Raw genomic sequence first — 21,375 nt, forward strand, 5'->3', positions numbered from 1 at the left:
ATTTTGTACGCTCACATTAACCTAACTTAACGTAGACAAAACTGTCCGAGTAGTCTCGGAACATATCATACTGAGATACTCACGCTACACACGCACACACGCACGCCTCAGCACTCATGGGAAAATCCCGCGCGGGATCGGTGGCCTCTACACTGGAGCGCGCACCGCCCGAGCTACGGCTCGGTCCCAAACCACTGCTTTTCATCGAGGCCGTTCGAGGGCCAGCCGCGGCGCCTGTCGTCTTCCGCCCGCCACCCGCGACGTGTCGGGCCCGGTCGCTCCCTCCCGCGCGTACGTGGAGCTCGCGTGTGGACTCACCGGCGTGCGTTGCACCTGCACGCGATCCGGGCGGGGCTTTGCTTCGCTGTGCTGCGCGGCTGCTGCTCCCCGGGGAGGTGGACGTGGCGGTGGCGGTGGCGGCGGCGGTGCTGGTGGTTGCCGCGGATGGGCGCCGGACTCGGTGGAGTCAATGCTTTGCCCCCCGTACGACGCCGCAGCCTCCTCCTCCATCGCTGCTCGTCTCCGGCTGGGGCGCGCCGCTGCTACCCGGACGGTTGCACGTACTCTAACCGTATTACTATCTTTTCTCCGACCGACGAGGCCGTAAAAAGCCTTTTCTACCCGTACGACCGACGGAAAAAAAAAACGCTTCATAGCTGCTGCTTTCATCATCGCATCGTCAAAGTCACTGTACTCGGCTAACCAACACGAACATGGCTACGTAGTGCATCCAGCGCGGTGACGGTAACAGTTAGCAGTAACCGCGGCTCTGTCACGGCGATCCGATGACCCAACGGCCGGTAACAATCGAGCACGTTGCTTTGCTCTCCACCCAATCACCCGGCCGGGGCCACCAGCAGTGGCTGCCAGCTCCCGGCCGTACGGGTACGACCCGCCCGTGGCGGGTCAGACCGAGGCAGCAGCAGCAGCGAGCGGCGAGCGCACGTACTCGCGGACACCTGGGCCGCGGGAGCTGAGCTGTACCCATAACTGCCATGCCCCCGCTCCCTCCACGAAATCGCGCCGGTTTTATTGCCCCCACCCCCACCACCCTCGAGAGATTGCGCTCCAGCCTGGCCCGGCCCCACCACCCGCAAACCGCCGCGCCCTCCCCTATCTTCCCCTGTCGCCTTCCGCCACAACCCCCGCAACCCGCTTCTCCCACGTGATCCCTCACTGACCAGTGGGGCCAATACTAAGTGGCCCAAAGCTGTCAGTTGAGGAGGGGGTGCCGCGGGTCGCGGGAGGGAGGCCACGAGCCCCACCCAAACCGTCGCGCACAGCGGTCGTACTGTCCGGCTTGTACACATGTACGGGCGTGGCGGGGCCCGCGGCGGGGAGGGAGGGAGGGCGTGGGGCGGACGCCGGCGACTCGCCTTCAATTCGGCGGGATGGGCCGCGGGTCGGGTACACACTGCCGCTGCGATGCGGCTTGCATGCATGCATGATTCGATTCCAGCTCCAAGGGGGATGGATTGGACGGGCGGATGGGGTTGGATTGGATGGATGCCAACTCCCGGCCACCGGATAACCACATCGCCACTCCCTCCCTCGTGATTCACGCTACGCTATTTCATCCTACGAGAAAATATTCTATGCATGAAATAGTAAAAAAATTAATTTGTAAAATCTTTTCATTAATGGGTGTAATTTTTCGCGACGAATCTAAAGACGGCAATTAATTGATGATTTGCTACAGTGATGCTACAGTGATCATCCTCTAATCGGGCGGTCAAAAACCTCATTAGATTCTTCAGAGTCACTGGCGCGGGGGTTTTGAAGTTGGTTTTGTAATCTGGCTTTGTTTGACACTGTAATTAGCAGTCAAAGTATCATTATTCACTAGCACAGCACAAACCAAATGGGATCTGTCGGTCTGCTTCCTATTTTCATGGCACGCCATTTTTTGCTTTTGTTGCTCATAAAATTCAATACTAACAGGAGAACATTATGCAAATGGAAGAAAAATACCCATTTTAACGCTATGGTAGCACTCTGATCTGAATGGCCCTAAACACGAACAGTTCCTTGTTAAATTTCAATAGGATTTCTTTTTGTTGCTTTCATAGTTTTTTAGATAAAATCTGTTTTTCAACTCTGAACTATCACAGTCGTCCGATTTTTAACCCCAAACTCTAAAACCAGACATGCTCCGCCAGGGAACTATCGATACCGTACCAGGGAACGGGAACTATCGATATCGTACCAGGGAACGGGAACTATCCATACCGTGCAGATTACCCCCACTGCCGAAACTAGCCCGGTTTTGGGCTGATGTGGCAACAAAGGGCGGTTTCATCAGACACGTGGCAGTGAGCCCATATGCCAGAGCCGCGCACCTGCTCCGCTCCACTTGCCGCGCTGGAGTGCTGCCTGCTCCGCCGCGCCGACGAGAAGGGGCCCGAGCCGCCGCCTGCCGCGTCATAGCACCGCCCGCGCCACTCCACCAGCCACGCCCGCGCCTGCAACACACCGCTTCGCACCGCCGCCGCGCCGCGCTGCCACCTGCCGCATGAGGGCCCGCACCCGTGCCGCCGCACCCACGCCCGCACCGCTCCGCCACGCCGATGAGCCGGGGCCAGAGCCACCGCCTGACGCGCCATAGCGCCACTTCGTACCGCAGCATGGCCTCGCCCTCCGCGCCGCGGTGGCCCTGCCTCGGGGCCCGCCATGGCCGCCGACCCCGCTGCCGTCGCCATCCTCGGCGTGAACTCTTTGGCCCCGCTCTTGATCGAGTCTGGCACGCTCGAATCAAGGTTCGCAGTGCTCGAATTGAGGTCGACAGTGTTCAAATTGAGTGCGACATGCTCAAATCGTGATCCGCAGTGCTCGAATCGAGTCCGGCGCCATTGAATTGAGGTGTGGGCTAGCGACGGGTGGGCAGGAGCTCCGCCGGGCTCGAACGTAGCCACCGCAAGCTTCTCCAGGTACTCAGCCGAGGAGACGCCCTTGAATGCCAGGCCGCTTCGCGAGCTGCTCCCACGCCTTCCACATCGACTGCCTTCAGCGGTGGTGGACAGCGGCGGCCTCGTCGTTGACGCGCCGGTCTTCTCCGGCAACGAGACCAACGCGCCGGGGGCGGTGGCAACAGCCGGCCCAACAGGAAGCGGAAGGCCGCCGAGCCATCCTCCGTGCCGGCACAGGAGAGCACCTTGTGCAGCCTCCTGGGCCCTGGCGACTGGCGTCCACGGCGGGCGAGGGCGGCATGCAGATAGCCTTCAGCACGAGCGCTCAGGCTCCCGGTGGCGCCAGGAGGGCGAAGCCGTCGCTGAGCTGCAGCGAGTCGTCGAGCATCAGATTCGACGACGGGAACGGTGGCGTGGACGACCCCATGTATGAGCCGGACACGAAAGTGCTGGAGCAGGGAGTACCGCCTGCCGTCGCCCGCCGACGCCGATGAAGAGCTGGCTCTCGTGCCGGCCGCGGGCCGCGGCGGGAATGGCTCGGCGGCCCGCGTGCCGGCGGCGGCCAGGCGTGGCGGAGCTGGCCCGCGCACCGGAGACGGCCGAGCGCGGCGGCCAGATCCGGCCACCGCCGCCGCCTCCTTGCCACGCGGAGGGGCACGCGGAGCTCCGCCATGGCGGCGCGGAGACGTGCGGCGGCGGCCATGATGGGGGAGGAGGCTGAAGCACCCCGACCCAAAGATTAAGGCTAAACCATGTATTAATTACCGAATAAAGTCTCCGGCATAATACATGTTACATCAAGTGGAGTCCAGAGTCATACAGAGCTTTATTTAACACGTACACGAGGAGGAGTAAAGTGATAACACAAAGCTACACAGAACAATCATAGAATAACAACTAGCATAACGACATGCAGGACTAGCTCTTCATCCATCACGGCTCCACTCGAAAAGCTTGGGTACGGACACGATCTACTCGCAGTCTTCCGGCACAAAGTCAGGATCCTCTGGAGAAAATCAACAGGGGTGAGTACAAAAGTACTCAGCAAGCTCCAGCTCACCCTACGGGAGGGGAATGACATGCACGACGCACATTAAGCACAATGCATTAGCAATGCAACTAATGGTATGCAACCCTTCCCGACACAACCCACAGTAGGTAGCTCACTAGTTGTCAGGACCACACCGTAGCCTGTCCATACCATGGACACGGACCATTCGAATGGATTATACACTCTGCAGAGGTCGTACACTGTACCCACACGCTCGACTGCCCGAACGGACAACCGACATAGCCGACACCCAGTCGTGGTCTCGCCCCAGCCCGGCCGCACAAACCCTCGGGCCCCAACCCCAATGGTCTATACCCGTAAACCATCCCTGCGACCGTCAGGCTAACCAGTGGGATTAGGCTTAGTCCAGCCCATACCGGAACCTGTGGTCGTACTAAAGTAAGCTAGGTGAGATGTCAAAACAACTCGGTCCTTATGGTTCACCAGGGCAGCAACCATCCCTCAATATATCAACTCGAGCCTACCACCACGGTAGCACTCACCTGCCAGTCTACCACCACGGTAGCGCCGGCTCCAGCATACCCAGCTGCTCTAGCCTCAGCCAAATCCCTTCATATCCTAGTCTCAACTCTGGATATGCATAACTATTCATATGCATGTATGAGCACACTCAATCACTCAAGTACCGGTATATGTAATCGATCCTAAACAAGGGCTACAACTAGACGTCCTCACATGGATGCAACCGCTCACGTAGGGGTCGATGAAACTTGCCTTCACTTACGTACGCGTCGGCGGCGGCGGCTTCCTGCTCGCGGTACGGGTCTTCTGGCTCCTTGGCAGGCTCCTCCTCGGTCACTCCGTGATCTACGGGTGAAAACGGCACAACCGGCAAACAAATACAAGCAAACAATAAGCTCAAATGGAGATGAAAATGGGAGGAATAGATAGTATAAGATTTGAGTAGAGTTTAGAAAAAGAGTAACGTGAAAAGGAGTTGATATGAAGGAGATATTGAGTTTACAGTATTGGTCGGTATTTAATTCCGATAATAGAATGATTTGGATTAAGTGCGCACGGCCTAGTGGGTGTTTTGGGCCTTTATTAATGTTGTGGAGTTAATGGTCGAGGAGCTACCTGCCATCTCACCTTGGCGCGGAACAGCTCGAGGAAGAGGGTCAACTGTTGGAGCTTCGTCTCGTGAGTGAGCTGGGCTCGTGAGGAGTGGTTCAGCTAGCGGAGCGAAGCGGCTCGGTGTGCTTGGGCTGGTGACGGGGCTCGTCACGGCCTTGCTCCTTTTATAGGCGAGGAGAGCAGCAGCGGCGTCGCGCAAGGACGGGCGACGGCTTGGGCTGCGGCAGCTCGTCGTCAACGCGAACAGTGGCAGCGCTGAAGGCGCGAGCGTCGAGGCGGCAAAGCCGGCGAGGACGCTGCAGCGGCGTGGGCGAGGTGGGGACACGGGGGTGGGCGGCACGGCGTGGTGCCGGCGACAGTGCACGGTCCCATCGTGGGGCCAGCGTGTCGCGCGTGCGCGAGCGAGAGCGAGCGGGTGAGGACGGCAAAAGGGGGGGCGTCGGCTTCCAGGAAATGGAGTGAGTGCTGCCATGACGGGTCATTTCAAGGTCAATGGTGTGGGTACTCTGTGGCTTCCAAGGGATGATGAAGTTATGGCGCAGGAGGTAGGCGATGCCATGATTATCTGGGAATTATGGCGTGGTACGTTGCCGTCGAGGTGTGAGTAATAGCGAGTAGGTGCTGCCATCGGTTGACTGTGAGTTATGGCGTGGTACGGTAACTCGGGAGGCTTCTATGGAAAGAGACGAGATGATTTTTGTCGTAGGTGCAAGCATGCGTATGCTGGTTATTGAAGGGAACGAATGTACTAACGCAAGGCAAGAGTATAAAATAGTTTGCCTAGTAATTATGTAATACCTTATATGACGTTAGTATTATTTTACGTTACTAGTTTAATTGCAACATAAGTTTTATTTTAGTGATTGTTGGAAATTGAGGTGGCCCTACTAAGTTGAGGATCTACACCAACTCACTTCAGAGTCGGTCAGCTTCTAGGTACTTAGTGTACCGGGTCCTTTTTGACGGCAGAGCCGCCTTTTGCTTCCGGGAGGCAGAGCCTACCAACAGATGAAGCTGGCTTCCGGGTGGCAGAGCCAACCTTCGATGAAGCCCAGACCCTTTTGTGATCCCGGGTGACAGAGCCAACCTTCGATGGATCACAACTTATACACTAAGTACTAAGCTTAACCGGGAGACTAACACTTATAAAGACACTTACCTTATTGGAGCAACAAAGTTACAAAGAAACACACACCTTGTGGTGGCTAACCTAGCACACTCTACCTATGCTCACTTCTACCATGCCCTTGGATGTGTGTGGGATGGAGTGGAGTAGTATGGCATGGCAAGGGGTGGCACCCTCCTTATATAGGCACACATACCCTCTTGGATGAGTGACACATGTCACACTCTAGGAAGTTTCCTACAAATATCTATTTCTAGAAAATTCTAAATTTTACCATGACAAGAAAATATCCAAACTTCATGTCTTATGATTCTTGTGGAGCATTCTAGAACCTTATCATGGTAAACAAAATTATGCCATGGTTTATTCTTATTTTTATAGAACCTTTTAGAAGTTTGCATTGTATATTTCAACACTCCCCCTTAATCGTAATGAAAACTGGGATGTTACAAACCTACCCCACTTAGGTTGAATCTCGTCCCTGAGATTCAGCTTCACTACTAAAGAGACTGGGGAACTCGGCTCGGAGCGCGTCTTCTCTCTCCCAAGTTGCTTCTGCTTCCGAATGCCTGCTCCACTGAACTCGGCAAATCCTGACTTCCGAGTTGCGGGTTCTTCGTGTCACAGTGTCCATAATTTTTACTTGTACCTCTTGATATCTGAGGTCATCCTGCAAGTCGATTGTCTCTGGGACCACTTGTTCTTCTGGTACTCACAGACACTTTCTGAGTTGGGACACATGGAATACATCGTGTACATTTGACATCTCTGCTGGCAACTGAAGCTTATAGGCTACCGCTCCCACTTTCTTGATAATTGGGAAAGGTCCAATGTAACGTGGAGCCAACTTTCCTCGTACCTGGAATCTGCGTGTGCCGCGAATTGAGGAAACTTTAAGGTACACATAGTCTCCAACTTCGAAGCTGAGAGTACGTCTTCTTTTATCGGCATAACTTTTCTGGCGGGATTGAATTGCCTTTAGATTCTCTCTGATTTCTGCTATCTTGTCTTCTGCTTCTTTAATAAAATCTGGGCCCTCAATAATGTGGTCACCGACTTCGGTCCACATGAGAGGTGTGCGACACTTCCTCCCGTAGAGGGCTTCAAACGGCGACATCTTCAAACTGGACTGGTAGCTGTTGTTGTAAGAGAACTCCGCATATGGTAAACTGTCTTCCCAATTTTTGCCATAAGTAAGAACACAGGCTCTTAGCATGTCTTCAAGGATCTGATTAATTCTTTCAGTCTGGCCATCAGTCTGAGGATGATAGGCTGAATTGAAGTGCAACTTTGTACCAATTGCTTCATGTAACCTGCTCCAGAATCTCAAAGTGAACTGGGTGCCTCTATCTGACACAATCCTCTTAGGTACTCCATGCAACTTCACAATACGCTCAATATATAACTTGGCTAATTTATCACCTCCATAATTGGTATGCACTGGGATGAAGTGTGCCACTTTAGTGGGTCGATCGACAATTACCCAAACTGAGTCATGACCGCTCTGGGTTCTTGGTAGGCCGGTGATAAAATCCATACTAACTTCATCCCATTTCCATACTCTAATCGACAATGGCTGAAGTAATCCACTGGGCTTCTGGTGCTCTGCCTTAACCCTTTTGCACACATCACAATGAGCGACGAATCGAGCGATATCCCCCTTCATACCATTCCACCAATACTTATCCTTAAGGTCCAAGTACATTTTCGTAGTGCCGGGGTGAATGGAATAAGTGGAGTTATGGGCTTCATCCAAGATGGTCCTGCGACTTGCTTAGGCACACATAATCTTTTCTTGAACCACAAGACTCCATCCTTATCTATCCTGAAATCTGGGGCTTTGCCTTCACTGTTGCGATCTTTAATCCATACCAATCTTTCATCCTCCATCTGAGCTTCCTTGATCTGGTCATCCAGGATGGGATGAACACTAAGATTGTGGTTGCAGGAGCGGCGTATAACCCTTAGGTTCAACTTCCTCATTTCATCACTCAGCTCTGGGGCTTGCGTAACTAGGTGATGGCAATACGCTTTATGACTGAGCGCATCAGCCACCACATTAGCCTTTCCAGGGTGGTAATGAATTTCCAAATCATAGTCTTTGATCAACTCCAACCATTTTCTCTGTCTAAGGTTGAGGTCTGACTGGGTGAAAATGTACTTCAGGCTCTTATGATCCGTATAGATTTCACACTTGTTCCCGATCAGATAATGTCTCCAAATCTTGAGGGAATGCACCACTGCGGCTAATTCCAAGTCATGAGTGGGGTAGTTCTCCTCATGTGTTCTCAACTGTCTTGAGGCATAAGCTACAACTCTTCCTTTTTGCATAAGCACACAACCCAATCCTTGTCAGGATGCGTCGCAATAAACAACAAGACTCTTCAGATTATCTGGCAAGACTAGCACTGGGGCAGAAGTTAGTCGCCTCTTCAACTCTTGAAAGCTTTGCTCGCAAGCTTCAGACCAGACAAACTTCGTGTCCTTCCGGAGCTACTCAGTCATAGGCCGGGCTATCTTAGAGAAAACTTCGATGAATCTCCGGTAATATCTGGCTAATTCCAAGAAACTCCTGATTTCCGAGGCCAAGGTTGGTTGCTTCCATTCTGATACTGCCTTGACCTTTTCCGAGCCCACTTCAACACCTTCAGCTGTTAAGACATGACCCAGAAAATTGACTCTCTGCAACCAGAATTCACACTTACTAAACTTGGCATACAACTGGTGTTTTCTGAGCTTTCCCAGCACAACTCTGAGATGTTGTCCATGCTCCTCAGCACTCTTAGAGTAGATCAGTATGTCATCTATGAATACCACGACAAACCGATCTAACACCTCCATAAACACCCTATTCATGAGGGTCATGAAAAAGGCAGGGGCATTAGTCAGACCAAAAGGCATCACTGTGAATTCATACTGGCCATAACGGGTCCTGAAGGTTGTCTTAGAGATGTCCTCTTGTCACACTCTGAGCTAATGATAACCTGACCTCAGATCTATCTTGGAGAAGAACTTAGCTCCCTTCAGCTGATCAAACGGGTCATCAATCCGAGGCAGAGGGTACTTGTTCTTGATGGTGACTGCATTCAGATCACGGTAGTCCACACAAAGTCTCATGCTTCCATCTTTCTTCTTCACAAAGAGCACTGGGGCTCCCCACGGAGAAGCAGCAGGTCTAATAAATCCCTTTTGTTGAAGCTCCTCAAGCTGCTTCTTCAACTCGGCAAGCTCTGGGGCTGCTAACCGATAGGCATTCTTTGCTATAGGCTTGGTTCCAGGGACTAAGTCAATAGTGAACTCTACATCTCTTTCTAGAGGCATACCGGGTAATTCATCTAGAAACACATTTGCGAACTCCCGAACTACTGGCACATCTTCTGGGGATTCTGCTTGGATGTGGTTCACCATGGAGTCTGACAGGCTAGGCTGGATTAGGCATGTGATTGTAATCCCTTGGTGGTTGGTGACTGTCACTGCTCTCTCAGCACAGGCTATGTTTCCGCGGTGCTTGGTGAGCCAGTCCATACCGAGTATGACATCTATCCCTTTGGAAGCAAGGACTACTAGGTTGGCAAGGAATACTACCTCACTTAGGTTTATATGGATATCTATGACACCTAAGTGGCAAGGTATATGACCTCTAGGTGAACGGGTCATTAGTGGCCTCTTAAGGGCTATAGTAGGTATATCATGCTTTTCCACAAAGCGGGAGGATATAAAGGAATGCGATGCTCCAAAATCAAAAAGCACCGAGGCTAGAGCGGATTGGACCAGAAACTCACCGAAAATCACTCTGGGTGCATCCTCTGCTTCTTCAGCATTCACATGGTTCACTTTTGCCTTGCCGAAGGACTGTTGCTGGCTCTTAGCTGGTGTTGCACGGTTGGCTCCAGTCGGCTGCTTTGGTCCTTGAACCGAGTTGGAGAAAACAGAAGGGGCGGGCTGATTGAGATACAGACAGTTGGCCTTGTAGTGTTCGGCTTCGCGGCAGTGGAAACAGGTCTTCACATTGGTCACTTGACTTCCACCCGACGATTGGGTGCGTAAGGTATTCTGGGTCGTCATAACAGGAGTTGATTGGGCTGGCTTCTGGAAAGAACGATGGCTCCTCTGGCCTGAGTGAGCCGGATACTGAGACCTCTGAAACTTCTCCATCTGCTGGGGCTTCTTGCTTTGAAACCATCGTTTGCGCTCACTGAGTTCTGACTTCCTATTTCTCTCAGTGGTGATAGCCCTGTTGATCATGGCATTAAAGTCACTGTGGGTGGTGACTTCAACCAAGGTCCTGATTTCAGGGTTAAGCCCACCAAGAAAAGCTTCTTGCTTCTTTTCGTCATCATTGATATCCTCTGGTGCATAACGAGACAACTCCGTGAACTTATGAAGATACTCCGTCACATTCATATCACCTTGACGAAGCTTTCTGAACTCATCCCTCTTGAGCTTCATAACACTGCTGGGAATGTGATGTTCTCTGAAGATCTTGACAAAGTTGGCCCATACCATCTCGTTAGCATTTTCATTTATTTCCCGGTAACTCTACCACCAAGTAAGGGCTGGTCCCCTTAACTGCTGTACTGCGAGCAAAACCTTGTCTCTATCATCTGCGTGGACCACTTCGAGCTTCATTTCAATCTCCCGCAGCCAATCATCTGCCTCAATAGGGTTATCAGATCCTCCAAACTTAGGTGGCTGCAAGCGGTTGAAATCTGCAATTCTGCTGCCATTGCCATTATGATGCATTGCAGGTCTGTTGTTACCAAGATTGCCTTGAGCTTGAGCTGTGAGAGTGGTCACAAGAACTTGAAGGAGTTGGTTCTGCTGCTGCAGTATGGCTGCCAGATCAATGGGTGCTAGGGCACGGGGAGGTGGCGGCGGTAGGTGTCCATTTTCTGGTGCTTCTGGGGCTACATTCAGAGGGGCTTCGTTTCTTGGGTTGACCTCGTCACCGTCTTCCTGAGTATGGAGTCCTTGGACTCGGCTCGAATGACGGGACATCTGCGGTCAAGGAGGGATAAGGTAAGATTAGGTGGCTCTCCTAATTTATTACTGGGGTAGATTTGTATATATATAATAGCACACAACACAAACAAATCATTCAAGCACCACACAAACATTCATTCAAACAAGCAGGGATACATGCCACGACAGATTACAATAACGCGGCTCGACTTTTGAGGGTCGGCCGGGACGACTCAACTACTGAACCCTACAACACGGTCTTCGGGGTCACTATTTTCGGGATCTCGGGGAGACGCGGGAGGCGTGGGCGGCACTGATTCATAAATCCTCCTGCGTGGTTGGGACGAGGAACACAGCGGAATTCCCTCTTGGATTGGCGGCTCCGCGGCAGTCCTGGGATGACGTTCCTTGCGCTTGTCACGGTCCACTAGGTAGACACCCCTAAGGAGCTGACTGTGGCGATCTGCCTGCTCCCTAAGGTTCTCTTCGGCCACGGTAAGGCGGCTTTCAGCTTCGGCTGCTCGGGCTTCTGCCTGGGCTACGGCCAGTTTAGCCCTACGCCAACGGGACTCCGCTCCCTCAGCACGCTGGATTAAATCTCTCACACGCTGATGCAGTTAGTCGCACAAATCATCGAGGCTAAGCAAATAGCCAGACATAGCGACAACTGTGGGGTTCTTTTCTGTCCTTGCGGGGCTTTCCAGGTTGCGGATTCTCGCCGCCCAAGCAGGACGGCTACGATCCAACGGTGGAAAGTACTTCATGGGGGTGGAACCCAAGTGCCATTCAAACATCTGGCACATGTACCGCAGCGCCTTGCGAGCTGCAAGTTGAATGGTGTCAGGCATATGGGCTCCAGTGGCGGTGACGCTCCAGGGTTGCATCTCCAAGTATTTATCACTGGCGCCAATATGGATGGTGACATCACAGCTTTCGGTGCCATGCTCCATGAACTCGCGACCCACGTACTCCGGTCGTTCCGGAATACCAAGTCGCACTGCGGCAGCATAAAGCACCCTGGGGAATCCATCTTCGTTGATGTAGTAGGTGGTGGTCCAGTCATCCGCCATCTGACTTACAAAGGTAGGGTTAGCATAATAAGGATAAAGTTTTAAGGAGTGATAGTGTCGGTACCCCAGGACTGGGGTACCCCCTCTTGCTGTGTCTAGGCAAGGGCCTTTGTAGTTATCCTTGACTACATCCAAACAGCTGGACCCCTGCGGTCTGAAGTCCTGTTCTCCCGACAACAATCCGGAACCGTTCCACGACTGGGGAAGGTCCGGAGACGCCATGTGTCCTGAGAGAGGCAGGCACTCAAACGCAAGCAGCTGGGGCTCCGGACCTCCTGAAGAGTCCGGACCCTCGCGGAGTCCCCGGACCCCTCATGGGGTCCTGGACCACCTGTATAGTGACCGGACCCCTCTCTGAGGGAAGAAGTCGACACCCTGCCTCGGGGCGGTCCGGAGCCGACACGTGTCTACAGGGACAAGGCTGCTTGGTCTCCGTACCAAACCTCACCCACCGCTGCATTCATTGTGGTATGTGGACGTCCGCATTGATGCAGCAGAAGCCGAGGCGATTCCTTGACCAGGGGGCTATTGATCGCGTATTACCAAGACGCGTAGTGGAGCCGCTGGCGCCGCCCACTCCGCGCCTGCCAGTCTGCCATGACAGAAGGATGTGATTGCTCGGCTTCTGCCATTATGACGCCTACATAATAGCCTCAGCAGGCCACGCCGTAAGCTATGTTACTCCAACGGGCACCTAGCTGACGGGACAAGAGAAGACCCCCCTGAGTCAGAAGGGCAACAGTGTGCGGAAGCATATCGGAGGAAAGATTCGCAACTACTGTAGCCGTTTGAGTGCTCTGCGCTGTATGCAGCACAGTCACGTTGGGCCCACCTGTCGGGGCCCCAACGTCCAATGTATCCGCTCCCCCCTTGGTCTATAAAAGGAGGGGGCGCCGTTAGAAAACGGGGGGGCGGAGGCTGGGTGAGTGCCAAGGCCAGCAGAGGATAGGTTCATACACACCACCAAGAACAAAACATCTCCCAGTGGACGTAGGGTATTACGCTCCGGCGGCCCGAACCACTCTAAATCGTGTGTTCTTGAGTCCTTGTCTCAGCATAGATTCAGCCCCATCGCCTAGTACTTCCCCGAGTACTCCCTCACAAGGGAATAGGCGGGTGCGCTCCGCCACCCGGCTGTGGGTACCCCTAGAAACCCCACGACATTTTGGCGCCGTCCGTGGGGACGACAGGCGTTGGCTGGATCTTCAGGCTTCCGGGGCCGTGTTTATCCTCTGCAACGACGAACAAGAAGATGAAGGAAGGCAGGGCGTCACCCACGCCGCATGCTGTGGCTCTAAGGCGCCAGCGCCCTCGGTGCGGCAGTGCACGGCAGCTGCGCCTGCTGTGCGTCGCCACTGCGACGCCTCAGAGCCGGCACGGTGGTGCGCGGGGGCGACGCCTGTCGCATGCCGCCCCGCGCCATCCCGGTGTCGGCTCAAGGTTTTCTCTCAAGTAACGGCCATCCTTCCCCTCCGGTGGCATGACGTCGGCTCGAGGCTTCCTCTCAACATGGAGCCCGGAGCCGACGGCTATCCCGAAGGAAGTTGGCCGTGTCGTCCGGCCGTCGCCAGCACCGGAGATCCACCTCAGCATAGCTCGGTGCTGCTGCAGACAAGGCCCCGTCGCCAGGCGCGGGGACCCCTGGCGCTAGCACCAAGGACAAGCCGGCGAACGACCGCACCTCTCCGCGCTCCACGTCCGGTCCATCTGCTGCGCAAGGGCGTCTGGTTTCCATCGGCAGACGACGACGACGGCTGGGGGCCTCTCCCATTCAAAGCCAAAGAATTTGTCTCATGCCATGTAAGCATGTGACAGCTCTTAGGCAAGAAGGGATCCCCCGAGCTCCCGAGGTGATGCTGGATGATGCGGTTCAGGCACATCCAGGGCACCTTCGCCTCCGACGACTATGAAGAATTCGGGAGTGGTCGCACCACTTCCAACCAGAGAAGGACACGCTGTATAGCATGCAGCCGTAGGTTACTCCTAATAAAAGACTAAGAGAGAGTTCCTCCTTTGTAAAAACGTGGCGCCTACGTGTGTGTCCAGAGCGGTCAAGGTCCGACCTTGTAAACCCGACCTCTGGCCCTATCACACAAACATGCAAAAAGCGGTCCGGAGCGGTGGAGGTCCGACCTCGTAATCCCGACCTCTGATGTATACCGTGACAACCACAATAATAAAGGAGATTTTCTTCCTCAGTTTTACCTAGGCTCCATCCTGATTACATTTATTCGCCTTGGTTTAACTATTCTTTCCTCTTAAACGGAGTTACCCTTGTTGCTAACAATCCAAGTTAAGTTGCTGGCTTGTGGTCAGGTGAGGACATCCCTTCTAGCTGGAAGGCAGTCCGGACCCCTAAGGACTTGCTCTGGAGAAGTGGTATTTGTATCCTGGGGCAGAGAAGATCCGCGTAGCTTAGCCTGGTAATGTACCCTAAGTTTACGTACTTCACTACCCTGTTACAAGTACTCTAGTATCCAGGACTGCTGTCTTTAGAGGTCCCGGGGTTTCTTCTAGTATAAGGTTTGGTTTCTTTGCACCTTACTCAGAGGTCCGGTAACATACTTCATCGGATTGTCAGCAACGGTCGCTCCAAGTCCACTCCGGTGGCCCGCTCCGGCGGAGACCGCTCGCCATGGTCGCTCCAAGTCCACTCCGGTGGCCCGCTCCGGCGGAGACCGCTCGCCGCGGTCGCTCCAAGTCCACTCCGGTGGCCCGCTCCGGCGGAGACCGCTCGCCACGGTCGCTCCAAGTCCACTCCGGTGGCCCGCTCCGGCGGAGACCGCTCGCCACGGTCGCTCCAAGTCCACTCCGGTGGCCCGCTCCGGCGGAGACCGCTCGCCACGGTCGCTCCAAGTGCCGGGTCCGGGAAGTGGTGCTTGCTCCCTGAGCGACCCGAGGTCTGTGTAGCCGCTTAGTTTGGTTCCGTACCCTAAGCCTACACCCTCGTCGCCCTGAGGAGAGCGCTCTAGTACCTGAGCCTGGCAACAGGTGTACCGGCCTCAGGGGTCCGGGGCACCCGCTCTCTGCATGAGCACACCAACGCAACCGAGCTTGCGTAGAAACACATCACGATAGTGGCCCACCCGCGGGTTCGTACCTCTCCCGAGGTGGGCCCGGGGGCCACTGTCGGTACCCCAGGACTGGGGTACCCCCTCTTGCTGTGTCTAGGCAAGGGCATTTGTAGTTATCCTTGACTACATCCAAACAGCTGGACCTCTGCGGTCCGAAATCCTGTTCTCCCGACAACAATCCGGAACCGTTCCACGACTGGGGAAGGTCCGGAGACGCCACGTGTCCCGGGAGAGGCAGGCACTCAAACCCAAGCAGCTGGGGCTCCGGACCTCCTGAAGAGTCCGGACCCCCGCGGAGTCCCCGGACCCCTCATGGGGTCCTGGACCACCTGTATAGTGACCGGACCCCTCTCTGAGGGAAGAAGTCGACACCCTGCCTCGGGGCGGTCCGGAGCCGACACGTGTCTACAGGGACAAGGCCGCTTGGTCTCCGTACCAAACCTCACCCACCGCTGCATTCATTGTGGTAGGTGGACGTCCGCATTGATGCAGCAGAAGCCGAGGCGATTCCTTGACCAGGGGGCTATTGATCGCGTATTACCAAGACGCGTAGTGGAGCCGCTAGCGCCGCCCACTCCGCGCCTGCCAGTCTGCCATGACAGAAGGATGTGACTGCTCGGCTTCTGCCATTATGACGCCTACATAATAGCCTCAGCAGGCCACGCCGTAAGCTATGTTACTCCAACGGGCACTTAGCTGACGGGACAAGAGAAGACCCCCTGAGTCAGAAGGGCAACAGTGTGCGGAAGCATATCGGAGGAAAGATTCGCAACTAATGTAGCTGTTTGAGTGCTCTGCGCTGTATGCAGCACAGTCACGTTGGGCCCACCTGTCGGGGCCCCAACGTCCAATGTATCTGCTCCCCTCTTGGTCTATAAAAGGAGGGGGCGCCGTTAGAAAACGGGGGGGGGGGGGGGGGGGGGCGGAGGCTGGGTGAGTGCCAAGGCCAGCAGAGGATAGGTTCATACACACCAGCAAGAACAAAACATCTCCCAGTGGACGTAGGGTATTACGCTCCGGCGGCCCGAACCACTCTAAATCGTGTGTTCTTGAGTCCTTGTCTCAGCATAGATTCAGCCCCATCGCCTAGTACTTCCCCGAGTACTCCCTCACAAGGGAATAGGCGGGTGCGCTCCGCCACCCGGCTATGGGTACCTCTAGAAACCCCACGACAGATAGGGTTTCAAGGATTGACCATCCTAGGGCTTCTACGATCATCGTTACTACCGGTGTGTGTCCTACAGCCAAGCATGGCTCTGATACCACCTGAAGCTCCCCGACCCAAAGATAAAGGCTAAACCATGTATTAATTACCGAATAAAGTCTCCGGCATAATACATGTTACATCAAGTGGAGTCCAGAGTAATACAGAGCTTTATTTAATACGTACATGAGGAGTAAAGTGACAACACAAAGGTACACAGAACAACCATAGAACAACAACTAGCATAACGACATGCAGGACTAGCTCTTCATCCATCACGGCTCCACTCGAAAAGCTTGGGCGCGGACACGATCTACTCGCAGTCTTCCGGCACAAAGTCAGGATCCTCTGGAGAAAATCAACAGGGGTGAGTACAAAAGTACTCAGCAAGCTCGCGGTACGGGTCTTCTGGCTCCTTGGCAGGCTCCTCCTCGGTCACTCCGTGATCTACGGGTGAAAACGGCACAACCGGCAAACAAACACAAGCAAGCAATAAGCTCAAATGGAGATGAAAATGGGAGGAATAGATAGTATAAGATTTGATGAGAGTTTAGGAAAAGAGTTACTTGAAAAGGAATTGATATGAAGGAGATATTGAGTTTACAGTATTGGTCGGTATTTAATTCCGATAATAGAATGATTTGGATTAAGTGCTCACGGCCTGGTGGGTGTTTTGGGCCTTTATTAGTGTTGTGGAGTTAATGGTCAGGGAGCTGTCTGCCATCTCACCTTGGCGCGGAACAGCGCGAGGAAGAGGGTCAACTGTTGGAGCTTCGTCTCGTGAGTGAGCCGGGCTCAAGAGGAGTGGTTCAGCTAGCGGAGCGAAGCGGCTCGGTGTGCTTGGGCTGGTGACGGGGCTCGTCAGGGCCTTGCTCATTTTATAGGCGAGGAGAGCAGCAGCGGCGTCGCACAGGGATGGGGCGATGGCGTGGGCTGCGGCAGCTCGTCGTCAACGCGAATAGTGGCAGCGCTGAAGGCACGAGCGTCGAGGCGGCAAAGCCGTCAAGGACGCTGCAGCGGCGTAGGCAAGGTGGGGACGCGGGGGTGGGCGGCACGGCGTGGTGCCGGCGGCAGTGCGCGGTCCCGTCGTGGGGCCGGCGTGTCGCGCGTGCGCGAGCGAGAGCGAGCGGGTGAGGACGGCAAAAGGGGGGCGTGGGCTTCCAGGAAATGAGTGAGTGCTGCCATGATGGGTCATTTCAAGATCAATGGTGTGGGTGCTCTGTGGCTTCCAGGGAATGATGAAGTTATGGCGAAGGTGGTAGGCGCTGCCATGATTGTCTGTGAATTATGGCTTGGTACGTTGCCGTCGAGGCGTGAGTAATAGCGAGTAGGTGCTGCCATCGGTTGACTGTGAGTTATGGCGTGGTACGGTGACTCGAGAGGCTTATATGGAAAGAGACGAGATGAGTTTTGTCGTAGGTGCAAGCATGCGTATGCTGGTTATTGAAGGGAACGAATGTACTAATGCAAGGCAAGAGTATAAAATAGTTTGCCTAGTAATTATGTAATACCTCATATGACGTTAGTATTATTTTACGTTAGTAGTTTAATTGCAACATAAGTTTTATTTTAGTGATTGTTGGAAATTGAGGTGGCCCTACTAAGTTGAGGATCTACACCAACTCACTTCAGAGTCGGCCAGCTTCTAGTTACTTAGTGTACCGGGTCCTTTTTGACGGCAGAGCCGCCTTTTGCTTCCAGGAGGCAGAGCCTACCAACAGATGAAGCTGGCTTCCGGGTGGCAGAGCCAACCTTCGATGGAGCCCAGACCCTTTTGTGATCCCGGGTGACAGAGCCAACCTTCGATGGATCACAACTTATACACTAAGTACTAAGCTTAACCGGGAGACTAACACTTATAAAGACACTTACCTTATTGGAGCAACAAAGTTACAAAAGAACACACACCTTGTGGTGGCTAACCTAGCACACTCTACCTATGCTCACTTCTACCATGCCGTTAGATGTGTGTGGAATGGAGTGGAGTAGAATGTCATGGCAAGGGGTGGCAGCCTCCTTATATAGGCACCCATACCCTCTTGGATGAGTGACACATGTCACCCTCTAGGAAGTTCCCTACAAATATCTATTTCTAGAAAATTCTAAATTTTACCATGACAAGAAAATAACAAGCTTCATGTCTTCTTATGATTCTTGTGGAGCATTATAGAACCTTGTCATGGTGAACAAAATTATGCCATGTTTTATCCTTATTTTTATAGAACCTTCTAGAAGTTTGCATTGTATATTTCAACACCCCCTTAATCGTGATGAAAACTGGGATGTTACAGAGGCGCGTGGTGGAGGACCATGGCGGGCCCGGCGGCGGCGGTCCCATATGGGCCTCGGCTGGCGGCGAGCTCGGCGGGCCTCGACGGGGCGGCGAGCTCGGCGGCCCCGACGCGAATGCCGACAGGAGCGCGAGCGGGGCGGGGAGCGGAAGCAGGCGTGCACGACGGAGGCTGGCATGTGGGTGAGCCCTATGCGCGCGGAGGCAGGCGCAGGTGGCGGCGGAGAGCCAGCAGCCAGCAGCAGGCGCAGACGGCGGCGGCGAGGCAGCAGCCAGCTGCAGGCGCAGGCGGCGGCGGGTGATGGCGGAGGAGGAAGAAGGCGACGGGAGCGAGAAGAGAGAGAAGAGGTGGATGGCCCACCTGTCCGTGAGAGAAAGAGATAGGAGAGGTGCCACGTTGGACGGGTGACATGGATAAAACCGGATGACGTGGACCAAAATCGGATTGTTTCGGTTCGAGGGGGATAATCTGCACAGTTTTGAACAGTTGAGGGTGCAAGATGTCCGATTTTGTAGTTTCGGGTTGCAAATCGGACTATCGTGATAGTGCAGTGTTGAGAAACGGATTTTACCTTTTTTTTTTGCCGCGGCTTGGAGATGGAATACGCACAAGCCGGTCCTGCACAAGATCTGTGCAATTCAAAGCTGCAACAAACGTGCTGCGACGAGTGGAGCCGTTTTGCCCGTTTTCATCTGGGGCCGTTTTAACGTCCTCCTGCGTTTGACGGTACGGAACCCGGAAACGAAACAACAATTCAAAATTCAAACCGCCCGGGGGTGACCCCATGATTAACTTCCAAACGGCCTCGACCACGCCCGCGCGCGCCCCAGCTGCCATGCGGGACCACCCCACCCGCGACCCCACCTGCCATTGGCGCGGCGAAAACGACGCGCGCCCCGAGCATGAGGTGGCACCTCGCCAGCTGTACCCCGGTGAGCAGCCACCGGCCGCTCCCGGTCACCCCACCCGGCGCCCCCGGCTATATAAGCACCCCGCCTCGCCTTCCCCTTCCTCCAGCCACCGATCCAGACGCCCCAATCGAGCTGAGCAGACAGTAATCACACCACAGTCTCACACACCGCCATTGCCCGCGGCGGCGGCGCCAGCAGCAGCAGCAGCGCGATGGGAGTGGAGTCGGAGTGCGACAGGATAAAGGGCCCCTGGAGCCCCGAGGAGGACGAGGCGCTGCGGCGGCTCGTGGAGCGGCACGGCGCGCGGAACTGGACGGCGATCGGGCGGGGCATCCCCGGCCGGTCGGGCAAGTCGTGCCGGCTGCGGTGGTGCAACCAGCTGTCGCCGCAGGTGGAGCGGCGGCCCTTCACGCCCGAGGAGGACGCCGCGATCCTGGCGGCGCACGCGCGGCTCGGCAACCGGTGGGCGGCCATCGCGCGCCTGCTCCCCGGCCGCACCGACAACGCCGTGAAGAACCACTGGAACTCGTCGCTCAAGCGGAAGCTCGCCACCGCGGCGGCGCCGGAGGCCGCCGACGCGGAGCGGCCGTGCAAGCGCGCGAGCCCCGGGCCGGGGAGCCCGACGGGGTCGGAGCGCAGCGAGCTCAGCTACAGCTCCGGCGGCGGCGGCGGCGCGCAGGTGTTCCGCCCCGTCCCGCGCGCGGGCGTGTTCGACGCCATCGGCGCCGCGGACGCGCGCCCTCCGCCGCCGCGGGACGAGGACCCGCTCACCTCGCTCTCCCTCTCGCTGCCGGGGCTGGACCAGGCGTCCTCGGGGTTCCGCCACGACAGCGCCCGGAGCCACTTCCAGGAGCTCCCCGCCTCGCGCTCCCCGTCCCCTCCCTCGCCGCCCTCGTCGGCGTCGTCCTCCTCCACCGGCCCCCCCTACCCGTTCAGCGGCGAGCTGGTGGCGGCGATGCAGGAGATGATCCGCGCGGAGGTGCGCAAGTACATGTCCGGCGCGGGGCTTCGCGCCGGGTGCGGCGCCGGGGGCGTGGGCGAGGCGTGCATGCCGCAGCTCGTGGAGGGCGTGATGCGCGCCGCCGCAGAGCGCGTCGGCGCCGTCGTCGTCACCCGGCCGTAGGGAACGGAGACCAAATCAGATCGAGACAATGCGAAGCATTGTGTTAATTAAGATCCGATCCTGTGTAGCGCCGCAGTACTTCTAGTATTAGACTACTACTACTAGTCGTCGTCGTTCTCTGGCCTCTCATGGCCGCTGTATTTAGGAGGAGGAGCTCGATGTTTATTCTTCGGCGGCCGGCCGCTCTGAATTTCAGAAGGAAGGAAACAGAGTGGCGGCGAAGCCGGAAGGGGAAATGGAAGAGGAGGTTGCCAATAATCGAGCCTGCCTTTTGCCCATTTCTGCACTTGGAATGTGGTCATATTATTTGTCAAGTAATAACGAACTGTGCTAATAATTTTTCATCCAAAATCGCGAACTGAACGGGCCCTCGGAAAGAGGATGTGTTCTTAGCGACCTGCCAATGGCGAGACGCGCCCAAAACTAGGCTTGGTTTGCGGCAGATCTGCTCGGACTTGGAGCATGCTCGATTGCTCATCTGTTCCGTCTGTTCAGAGTAGATTCCTGCCGAGAATTTTTTTTTAAGAAAAGTAAACGGCAACCCGTCAATTGTTCACACCAC

At 55.2% G+C, this 21,375-nt stretch overlaps 1 protein-coding gene across 1 annotated transcript; it reads left to right on the forward strand.

The window, feature by feature from the left end:
• The first annotated feature begins 19,778 nt into the window (after window positions 1-19,778).
• LOC120654895 (transcription factor MYB44-like) lies at window positions 19,779-21,114 on the forward strand. Its single transcript, XM_039932577.1, has one exon. The coding sequence runs from the start codon at window positions 19,902-19,904 to the stop codon at window positions 20,811-20,813; it is 912 nt and encodes a 303-aa protein (XP_039788511.1). The 5' UTR covers window positions 19,779-19,901; the 3' UTR covers window positions 20,814-21,114.
• The last annotated feature ends 261 nt before the right edge of the window (window positions 21,115-21,375 follow it).

The sequence above is a fragment of the Panicum virgatum genome, chromosome 1N (assembly GCF_016808335.1).
Source record: "Panicum virgatum strain AP13 chromosome 1N, P.virgatum_v5, whole genome shotgun sequence".
Lineage (NCBI taxonomy): Eukaryota > Viridiplantae > Streptophyta > Magnoliopsida > Poales > Poaceae > Panicum > Panicum virgatum.

Excerpts from the sequence above, each read along its gene's own strand:
- LOC120654895 (XM_039932577.1), top strand. The coding sequence starts at position 19,902 with ATGGGAGTGGAGTCGGAGTGCGACAGGATAAAGGGCCCCTGGAGCCCC.